Source organism: Ruditapes philippinarum, unplaced genomic scaffold, assembly GCF_026571515.1.
Source record: "Ruditapes philippinarum isolate M1 unplaced genomic scaffold, ASM2657151v2 ctg211_1_1_1_1, whole genome shotgun sequence".
Lineage (NCBI taxonomy): Eukaryota > Metazoa > Mollusca > Bivalvia > Venerida > Veneridae > Ruditapes > Ruditapes philippinarum.
The window spans coordinates 110848-122991 of NW_026852000.1; the positions used below are offsets into that span (position 1 = coordinate 110848).

At 33.0% G+C, this 12144-nt stretch overlaps 2 protein-coding genes across 3 annotated transcripts in view; both read right to left on the reverse strand.

Moving 5' to 3' along the window:
* The window catches only part of LOC132745665 (deleted in malignant brain tumors 1 protein-like), a 48151-nt gene extending 46673 nt beyond the window's left edge, over window positions 1-1478 (reverse strand). The window contains exon 1 of one of the 2 annotated variants that reach the window (XM_060734620.1): window positions 1106-1473. In XM_060734620.1, coding sequence (XP_060590603.1) covers window positions 1106-1196 — 91 coding nt within the window. In that variant the 5' untranslated portion in view covers window positions 1197-1473. Of the gene's footprint in view, window positions 1-1105 lie in introns of both variants that reach the window. The other variant, XM_060734629.1, reaches the window with a different exon arrangement.
* Window positions 1479-2688: 1210 nt separating this feature from the next.
* On the reverse strand, window positions 2689-11899 carry LOC132745678 (uncharacterized). Its single transcript, XM_060734641.1, has 3 exons — window positions 9848-11899; window positions 5605-7201; window positions 2689-4348 (listed from the first exon to the last, which is right to left on the reverse strand). Exons 2-3 carry the CDS (start codon window positions 7199-7201, stop codon window positions 3909-3911), a joined length of 2037 nt encoding a protein of 678 aa, XP_060590624.1. The 5' UTR covers window positions 9848-11899; the 3' UTR covers window positions 2689-3908.
* Between the last annotated feature and the right edge of the window lie 245 nt (window positions 11900-12144).

Genomic DNA, 12144 nt, shown 5'->3' on the forward strand with positions numbered 1-12144 from the left:
ATGGTGATATACTATGGTTTAGAAATCATGGTAATACACTATAGTTTAGAAATCATGGTGATACACCATTGTGTAGATATCATGGCGTTAGATTATGGTACATATATCATGGTGATATACTATAGTTTTGAAGTCATGGTGATATACTATGGTTCAGCAATTATGGTGATATACCATTGTGTAAATATCATGGTGTTAGACTATGGTACATATATCATGGTGATATACTATGGTTTAGACGTCTTGGTAATAAACTATGGTTTAGACATCATTGCGACATTCTATGGTTTAGATATCATGGTGATATACTATTTGACAGAAATCATATATTAACGAAGATAGTCATTACAAGGTGACATAACGTTTACATAACTCATTTTTTATTCCAGTCTTTTTTCACAAAAATAATCATTAAATATTAGATTAGGACAACCGTTAATCTATTACTGACCTTTAAATCACCATCATTTATACTATAAATGAAAATTGAAATTAACAATCGTCTTCTTAGAGCACACTATTATAATTTTGAATGTGTTAACAGTGCACATCTTCATCAATATTATTTCAGAAAGAAGATGTAGAATAAGTTATCATGGTGTTAAGGAATTTCTAAAGATTTTATTGGTTAACATCATCCGTCGGTATTTGCGAAGTTTTGGTTTGAAGTGTTTCATTGACATATGATTAGTCTATTATTTATATTTTAAGTATAATGTCAAAATTGATGATGTGTTCACACAATTGAATGATTGAGACATTTTACTTGATTCTCCGACAGAACTTTTATTTTTATGGCGTAAAACTCGTAAGAACCAAACGTTTCATTATCATACTACTTTTATGTTGGTAAAAATATCTGAAAACATCTCGATGTTGCTAGGTGCTTTTCTACGGCATAAGTAACTACTATACCAATGTACTAACTAGTATATAATACTAAAGAAAAAGTCTTTACCAATGACAAGAGTAGATGAATTAACTGATGCTTATTCTAATGGTAGGCCTATCCAAATCACAGTAGGGGTAATATTAATTTGTAAACATATAGATATCAATACATTTAAGAATACGTACAGTTTTATTAAACATTAAGAATACTAACCTAATACGAGAGATGTAAGCTGTAGTAAAATAAGGCATCCTGTCCACCAGAATCCTGCACCACCGGTACGGAAATATTGAGATGTAATCATTGTTTATAATTATGTTGAGATTTCAACCTTCATTCACTAAGAAACAACATTTGTTTCCAATCAGATCTTTAAACTTAATGTTCTTTAACGTTTAATCACAATTTTTTACTACCTTCTTCTTCGCCGCGTACTTTCTTTACTTTCCAGTCCAAATCAAATTCACAATTCTATTTTCTAAAAACCAGTCATTTAAGATATAAAGAACTTCTCGTTCACTGAGTCGGTTAATAAACTGCTATTAAACGTTATGAAATATATAAAAGATAATTATAGTTCTGTCCTAGATGATCGGTGATAATTAAGTAAATATGTGGATAAACAATACAATAGTGGTGACAAAAAAAGGCAGTGACAGGTACATTCAAATCACGGGAGTAGTGTTCAATGTCCAAGCCGACCTGATACCATCCTAAACTATTGATAACTCTTGTAGATTATCATATAAAATGTGTCGATTTCGTAGCTGTGCTATATCACAGATATGAGATAAATACTTATAAAGATAAATATTTACTAAGTGGTTGTCGGTTTCATATCAAAAACAACCATTTTAGATCCGCTTTTCGAAGATAAAAAATTGGAGCTACTGCCACTATACTGTTTGTTTACCTTAGAAAAGTATCAAAGCTATGCACTCAATGTCCACTTATTTTTTGCCTTTGTAAACCTTTTTGTCCATTTCTTAAAATGGTATTCACTTTAACATTCTTTCATTATTCTTTTTTTTTTCAAAATTGGAGAAAGGAACCCTATCAATTCATTTTTGATCAGTTACCTTTTTTTCGACTTAGAATTTCATGGTTAACCATTTTTAAGGAACATTTCAGACAAAACATTTCACACTATCATCGATATTTACTTAAAGCTTGGAATACTTGTTCACTATCAAAATTGGAATGATTTTCTTATGGGCAAAATACCCTGAAAGTCGCCGTTGTTCAATACCTTCATTTTTCTTTTACTTTTTATATTTAAATAAAAACCCGTAAGACATATCCATTCAAACTTGAAATATTTGTTCATCATCAAAGTCAATGAAGTCTGCAAAGTACTAAAGCCAAAATATGCCCATTTTCCACTTTGCCCTAATTATACTATTAAAAACTAAGAAAAGGTTCAGTGTTCTGCCAGCGGACAAATATGGGGATGACATTTTTAATCGATTGTTTCTTATAGAGAATAAAAAACAACAAATAAGCTAAATATTATTAAAATTATTTTAATCTTACATAAAATATAATCTCATTCACAATGATGTAAGAAGCTATTGATTTTCTATAGTAAAAATAATTTCTTCCCCATATTATTAGAGTATTTATTTGATATTATACAATGGCTGTATTACACTGTTGTTGTTTATACTATAATGCTTTGTGAATGATCATGTTTGAAAACATGCAATATCAATATACATACATATTCAAGTAAAGTTATAACCATTATTGACAGTCAGTGTCTCTGTAAATAAACAAGAACGAAAATAACAATCGACTTCAATATAAGAAGATCCTGGGCATCTGAAAATGTCCCTTGACATCAAATAGAGAAAACTCGTAAGAAAGTGGTATAGGGGAGAAAAAAAACTTCACTAGAACAGAGGATTATACGCCCGATGGCAATTTCTAAAATAAGGTATTGAAGAGACAATAATCCTTTAAGAAATTAGATAGATAGTAAACTTTTCTGACAGGATATAAAACAAAGTAAAATTGCAATACTCCAAAATGTGGGCATTACTTATTTACAGTTCAAAACTTAATCTTCTAAATGCACAACTGCATAACCCCTTATGGCAAAAAATAATTTACACAAATTTGGACAAATAACAGCCACATTATGCATCTGAAACGAATAAATATTTCCTTCTGTAAAAATGGCAAATATGATATATATCGTTCAGATAACGGCTTTAGAGCATGTTAGATGTATAGCACTGAAGATGTGATTTTTTTGGGCCACAAAAGTAGCAAAATGTAAAAAGAGTAGTATTTTGACTTCCATACAAAACACTTAATCACTATAACTTTAATATTGCAAACATACAACTAAAGAAAAAGATGACTCTGGTAATAGGCCATTGAGAAACGTTTTGGAAAAAAACGGACATCAAAAATATTTTTTTTAAAAAGCATTCCTGAGGTATAATTGGCCTTTACGACAATCAATAATTTTACAGAAAATACATGTATGCATATAAAGGAGCATAACTTTATCAGCATTTAAACTGTGTGATGACATAACATACTTGTATGCCAAATATAAACATAATCGTTGTAATGCTTTAAAAGGTATCCTGCAAAAAAAACAATTGTCTATGGACAGACGAACGGTGTAATTGATCATGAAATCATTTCTACGGTCATTCACAGTGAACCTCTGCTCTGGTATGTAAAGAAGTTACAGAAGTTATCCTTGCGTAAGAGATGGCATCTAGTACCGGTAATTAAACTGCTCGAAAGCTTGCCCAAGGACACTGCGGAAATCTTGCACGGGGACTCTGCTGTCGAAAGCTTGCCCAGGGACAATGCGGGGACTGAACTGTGCTCTGGTAAATTCATTGTGGCTTACTGCCGTGGTCGGGAGGGTAAATTACCGGCACCATCACCAACGAAATAGTCTGGTAGAGCTGTTCTACTTTACTGTGCAAGAATACAAATCTATGAGCATAACTCTATACAAACGTAACCAATTTCTGTCTGTATATCAGGATCATTATTCTACACAATAACATAATGGTCTTAGTTTATCATCACTGACACAGTACGACTGGTTATTATATCTATTTATTCGCTCTATATTGTCTAACACATAACGTTTGCCGTCTGCTGCAATTTTCGATGTCGCAAAAAATTTGGCATTACCCGGATGTGTTTGAATAACTATTCTATAATCAGCATAATCTCTCCCAGAAACAACATTACTAATCTTGTTAAACAACCCTTGCCTTTTTTCTACAGTTTGCTTTCCTTGAACTAAAACATGAGCTTCTAGAACAGCCGCCACATGTAAGCGAGCACAGCCTTTGGCACCAGCTAACGCCTGGTTTAGTTTGTCGGCTACATCTTGAGCAATTTGTTTGATCACAGAATTGTTAGTAATGTTCAGTTTCTGCGATCTGTAACACATACAAAATTGGTCTGGTATACTGGACTCTGAAAATGAAAAATCACTCAAGTTTTATTATTTTAATTACACAGCGGTTGAACATATACAAATGTTACATGATTAAGTATGGAAAGCCATGGCTGTCATGACTCTATATTGTTAAATCTTTTTTCAATTTATTAACAATTTGGCATTTAAGATGATAGTTCACTTCCTATATATAGAAATTGAAAACACCTTCTTATTTTAAACAATCCTGTTTTTACATTTCCCATAACAAAATATTCTGAAACGCTACTGTCAGACGTTTGAAACCGAGTTTAGCAATTATAGCAATTTGTTTTCACAATGTATGTTATTCGCGATTCTTCAATAAATGGTACCATAGTAGCTCATGAAATGGGAAAAATCATCTTTATATGAAACGACAGGTTGAATATATTTAAAAATTAATATAACAATTAGACAGCCATGGCTTTCCTCTTTAATAACCATATATTTATCAAATGTTACATAAATTGAAAAAGAATTATAGACACCCTGGCCATAGCTCATAACCAAAAATACTATGCAACTTGTGGCTTTAGGATATCTAAACGCAGGAACTTCAAAGCTTTTCGAATAACCATTGATGGTCCTAAGCTAGTGTATTTCACTCGAACGGACTCAGAAAGAAATACAAAATACTAAAATGTTTGTTTCATATTTTTTACAAAACAGAAAGATTATCTCCATATTTGTGTTTTATGGGTAAACGTTGAAAAATAAACTAGATCACAAAGTAACAGATACATATTAAAACTCTCACTACCTAGTTCATATAAACAAAAGAAAACCCAGTTTGATAAACTACAAGAATTCAAGCGTTTTCAACATTCAAAATTGAACAATACACGCTTTGAACAAGCGATCAAGTCCGGGAAGGAATTCATTCCAAAACTCTGCGACAAAGTTGTCCATTTTAGAGATTCAGCAGAATTCGTGTGACCTCATATGCAATTGATCATGTGGTCAAATGAAATGACAAACTCTTTTTAAAAACGATTGTGACCTTGATTAATACCACTAATTACCTCACAGTAATAATGCTTAAATTATCCACGTGACCGGTGTTTACAATGGTCAAAGGTGGTCTATAATGTTTATGCTCTTGAAAAATGAAGATTTCAGCCAAATTATTAAAATCTGTAGTAATTAAGAGAAAGAGAAAACATTTTTATTTAACAATTTCTTTAAAATTGGGTGTATCTGAAACAATCCTTATTTTTTAAAAAGGTTTTAGAAGAATTAAACATGTCACTACCTGAACATGATCTTTGTTTTTGTATGTCACGAAACAGGCTTATTCCCCGAGGTTTGTTGTGAACAAATGTGATAGAAGGCTCCTTAAACTGTCGAAGAAGTATATCTTTCAATGTCGCGAATAAATCAAAATGTGTTGTCAAAACGTGTGCATTTCTCTTCATATTCTCAATTATTTCTGGAAATGATGACCGAAATTTGTTCGGTGGAACGATGCTCAAAAAAGGTAAATTAGTTTCTAATAAAGACTGATGTGTCTGACTTTGACCACGTGGTCCATGGTCACTGTATACAATGAGGAACGTGTCGTCAAGGTGATCGCCTTCTTTAAACCATCGAAAAAATTCGATAAGGTCATCCTCAGCAAGGTGAAGGTCGTTAACATCTTGATGAGATAGCTCATTTAAATGTGAAATACCAAACTTTCTGACATCTTTATACGTGTCTATAAATTGTTTTAAGTAGTTTATTTGAACAAGATATTTTGGAATGTTAGCCAAACATTTGCGTTTATTGTAGCTGCTCATATCTTCTTTCCAGAATAAAAGTTTCGTTGGTCTCGATTCAAAATCAGCGATCCAAAATGGTCTCACATAGTGATCAGTCGGTTGTCTTTTAAAACCTTCTTTCTTAAAATTGAACGTGTGGAATTGCAAATGATCTTCAGCGTAAAATGTTACATAATTATTCTCTGAGAAATTCTTCCAAATAAATGGTAATTTCTCAAAACGAGTACCTACATCGTTTAAGTACGGAATATCGTCAGTGTTTGCTAAAAGTCCAGTCAACATTGGTACGATATTATCAAATGTGTGTCCACCAATTCTATTATACATGAGGAGGTCGATCGAAGAAAGGTTCTCATGTAAATATTTTACTGCCCTCGGTATTTGCCTGATTGCATTATTTCTCGACACTGAATCCAGCCCAAACAGTATAACACTGAAAAACCCGTCTGAATTACTTTTCAAATCATTTCGTCGTCGATGTATTTTCGTAAGCATTGTATTTAATAGTTCATTTTCAGCAGACGAACATGTTATTTTAAAAAAATCGGACGGTATGTTATATGGAGGTGTGCAATCGAATGTGTCCGAATATGTGACCTCATCATCCGTGTCCACACCTCTCTTAATGATTTCACACGTGCACATAATAGAATCACGAGCTATTTGTAATATATTCACTGCGCTTGTATTGAACTGTAACAAATTCTCTTTATCAATATAAACTAGGAATGGAGTATTGTCACATATAAAAGGTTCAGAAAGTTTTACATTCTTCATTTGGTCCGCATCATAAGGGTCTAATATCGGCATTTCACAAGGTAAAGAGTAAGTGTCCACTTTATACAGATATTGTTTTGTTGAGCCAATTAAGTATATAACGTAATATATCACTCCGATGAGAAATATCAACCATACAATATTTCTCCGGCGACTTACACATGAGCACTTCTGTCCCGACTTCTGTCCCGAATTACACTGGTAAAATCCGGGTAGATTTGTAGCTATTAAATAACTGTATTGTGTTTGGCAGTATCCACTCGTCTCCGAGCAACTGATGGTGCTTTCTACATGTCTGCTGTTCATGATCATCTGTGCAGAAGAGAAAAAAACAAGCTTTTTATGTACATGTATATCCTGGTACATAATAAACATTTATTATAGAATTACACAACAACAACAACACCAGCAGCAATAATAATAATTATAAAAATAATTTTGAACTACAATCCTTTGAAACATTGTTACAAAATGAATGGTACTTTGTAAGTTGTGCGGTATTTGGATATAACTATGTCATTATGTGAAGCAGATTATTCTTAAATTGTGAGTTTCATTGCTGGAAAAGGACAAAGAAATAATAACTTAATGGTTCACATTAACTCGCACTCAATAGTTCATGTCCATTTTTGTTTAGACACAAACTAAAACGTTAACCTTTTTTGTACAATATGAATTTCAATGAAACTTATAAATACTTATACATGTTAATTTTTGACCCTTTAAAAAGCCAAAAGAAGTAAATGAACGAGTACAAATGTTACAAAATAAATCGGTGCTATGTCCGGAGAAAATGGATTCATCGACTTAATAGATATTGTGTAAGTTATGTCTTCAATTTTTCTTCATCACAGTGAATGTTCAACACACAGTACAGTACAGTGTTTATCTACATTCACTGCATTAATAAAATTTGATATGTGAACTCACGATTAAATTATGAACTTCATCATGTTTTTCCCTCTGCGCATGTTACATAGTTAATAGCTAAGGCTGATACTTATTTCAGTAATTTTTTTATTACTTACGTATGTGAACTTTTTTATCACTATGTTTTTCCCACTGCGCATTTTGTCATAGACTACAAATAATCTTACTAGCTAACTAGGGTTAGGGTCACTCAAAAGTGATGAAAACAAAACGAAGAAAAACCTTAATTTACAATTATTGATGTTGTAGCCCTACAACTATATGTACTATGATATAAATTTATTGGTTGATTAAGTTGATTATTGTTATATGACAAATGTAGTATAAATAAATGAAACAATAACTCATAAATAATTCAAGCACCTAGCATAATAGTGTTAATGACTTTTATGTCTTTAAGAACTTAAATGAGGTAGGCTTATGCTAGACACGTAACTATGCCTCTCGGCCCTTTCCGTCAAACACCGGAAGAAGATTGCTTTGAGAAAATTGTCGTCTGCTTAATTTTTTCAAGTTTATACAATATTCATGAAAACTAACATGTGTGACTCTCATATTGCGTGGTACCGAGCACTCGGTGCCTGCGCTGTTTGGAAAAATCTGAAACCAAACTCAGCAGGTTAAGGGTGACGGGTTTTAAACATTTATTAATACATGTCTGACGATGGCAATGGCAGATATTTAAAAAAAACAACAACGATGCACAAATGACGAGGCATGCAGGACGATATGGGCATAATACGATCGAAGAAGCTTAAAACGAACCTGAATTATTTCATATTTCAACCATTACTTTTTATTAAAGCAGCTGATGCGTCAGTGACCGAGCACATGTGCTTGAAACAAACTTTTTAAAGTTTTGAATGGGCTATATACAAATGTACTATAATAAGATGTTATCTTAATATACAAAATTATATAGACCGGTTATGTAAACTATTTGATTATGTGACTATAGCGCCTGTGTGACCGAGTGGCTGTAGATTCGAATCCCGCCAGGGACTACAAACAAGGAAGCAATCGTAACAACTCGGCAATCTCCGTCGCGAATTCTTGAAGTCGCCCGAGGTGTTCCGATTGACAAGGAAGCTATTCTGATAGCTTACGGAACGTCAATGATTCTACTCTGGTGCCCGCTCGTGTATGGCATGCACGGTTGGGCACCTGTCGGACTGAGGTCTTCCTAGAAAACACTCCATATGATCTTCATAGAGTAGCTTCGACTTAAAACTCTACCAAAATAAAAAAAAACATTTGCACAAATACTGTATACTTTTCTATGCGCATGTGAGGATAAGGAAATAGTCAATAGATATTGTTAAATTATAATTCTTTATTGTTCGTATTTGTACAAATATAGAGATTTTGTAAAATTTTAGGTTATATTTTTGAGAACTTACAAATAGATAATACAAGTACTCATACGTGAACAAGACGAAGAAAAAGTTCCTATATATTTATTAGTCTGAAGATAAAATTCCCTATTTTTAACCGACATTGATTCAGTACTTAGTGTACTTATATTTGAGAGAAAAATTTCATCATGTAAGGGTTCATACGGAAAATAAATAGATATTGTTAAATTATAATTTCTACCATTATCATAGCATTATATCATTATGAATGTTTTAAAATTGGCGATTTTTTCTTCATTTTCAATTCCTTAACCTAGTCCAACTAATTGTACTGCGCGACGAGATATTGTGCTATTTTCGTGTCTGGGCAATATCTCGCCTCTACAAAAGCGAGATTCTGCCAGAACGAAAATATCTCAGAATCAAGCTTTGGCACGTCAATATATTTTGACTATTCCTTAACCATGATTGTAAGAAAGAACTAGGACTCATTTAGGGTAAGCGTTGTACATCAGTACGTCAATGTATTAATGAATAAGCATCAATTTTATATTATTAATGATGGTAAAATTTGTTTCTGGACTGCTCCATAACTTTAATAATCTAACTCTTTCAAATTTAAAGCAGGGCAAATCGGTTAAAACGTCAATAATAACAACAGAAGTTATCTTACCGTGCTTATCCTGTCCTACATCCAGCTAATTTCACATGTAAATTAAGTTAAAGTTAATGTAAATGTTGGGGCAAGACCGAGAAATAAATATCACAAAGCAGTGTGCTCTCACTACACAGCTGCAGTACTACACACTCTCTGAGTGAACCAATTTCTTTTCTCTGGTACAATGAGAATTTAAGCATGTTTTCACACTCCCTCTGGGGGTCACGTGAAGTGAACATAAAACATAAATGCTCCCACATCGGGAATAGTCGTTTAGATTGTACAAATATTTCAGTTTCATTGAATAAAAGATGATTTTGGAGGTATTTTGCGAAATGTGTAATCTAGAACGTTCACAAATTATTTTACTTTGATGTTAAGATTTTAATGTCTTCATCGCTTTTCGTGTTTACTTTGTATGTTTTCCATATTAGATTTTCAATCGATAGGTACTTCCGAAGAGAGACAACTGCTGTAACTGCTTCGTGACATTTGATCTTTCATGATTACCCCCCTTGATAAATTAATCATTTTCTGAATTAATCTCTGTTACTCACTTGACGCTGAATACTATATTATCAATCACTGAGCATGAACATTGAACACTGAGAACTACACACAATTACGTTATCAATCGCTGAGCATGAACATTGCAATTGTGAAATTTATCATTTGGGAAAATATATGCCAGCATTTAAGATGTTAAAACTCTTTAAACAAAGCTAAATAAATATTACTGAAACTGATAAAGATCATTCACACTGAGTACTAAACACGCTTACGTTATCAATCACTGAGCATGAACATTGAACATTGAGTACTACACACAATGACGTTATCAATCGCTGAGCATGAACATTTGCACTCTGATTACTACACACATTACGTTATCAATCACTGAGCATGAACATTGAAAATTTAGTACTGCACACAATGACGTTGTCAATCACTGAGCATGCACATTGCACACTGAGTACTTCACACATTACGTTATCAATCACTGAGCATGAACATTAAACATTTAGTACTCAAAACATTACGTTGTCAATCACTGAGCATGCACATTGCACACTGAGTACTACACACATTACGTTATCAATCGCTGAGCATGAACATTGCGCACTTAGTACTACACACATTACGTTATCAATCATTGACGATGAAAAACAGTATATATTATATTCATCTTTGATTTATTAAAAAGTTTGCTACAGCTTCTTCAGAACTACAACAACAGTCATATAGCTATTAAATGGACGTATTTTTTATCAAATGTTACGTTTAGACCAATCAAAGTTAGGCATTTTAAAACTATTTCAAGAGATACTATAAGAACTATAATAATTTGTCCCATTAATTATCACGAGATGACATTTTTATCTGATAAATACACATTTACAAAAATGTCATAAGCAGCCCTTGGAGATTGACGTTTGACAATTGATTCCACGTGATACAATGTTAGACAATACGACACGATGGATGACATTGAAATACAACACATGACATTTAAACAACACATGACATTTAACAATATAATGTCGTGTCGTATTGTCAAATGTCGTCGATGTCCGTGTATAATGTCATACGTCGCAGCTTATTGTCGTGTTTCATATCATATTTTAAATTCAAATTTAGAGCGATATATATATGAGACTGACTGTTGAAAAAAACAAATCAAAGACATGGAAACGTCCTAGGACAGACCCCATATTGTGATTTGTATTGTTTCCACAGCCCATATAGATATACACGTGACAAAATCGTACACTGCATATATAATGTCTTGAATAGGGATAAATGAAATGAAATTTTACAACATATATACCCGTGACAATGCATTGTTTTCAAAGAGTTCCTGCGCTACAATTTGTTATACAAAACCATAAAATGTGTCAAAAAAGTTTTAAGATTGTGTCTTTTATCAGAGTGATTGTTTTCTTAACGATGATTAACATGCACTAGGTAGCAATGTGTGTTTGTTTTCCTATAATGCTCTATGCCGTTAGTGCCATGTGAAAGTCATGTGATACTTTGTCCTCTCCAACACATGTGATTGGTATCAAAGGATGCCTTCGGTCTTCTATACCTACGGCCACGTGGAATCAGATTGGAGAAATTTAACACACATGAAAATGGACGAAAAAGACCTCCAAGAAAGGGGGGCGCCTTCGGACACGGCTATATCTTCACATGGCCCGAAACCAGTGTGAAGGCTCCTGCGGGGTAACAATATTCGGAAACATTAAGCTTTATCATTGTTAATTACTGCAGAGTGAGGAACTATTTTGTTGTCTGAATTGCATGCCTTC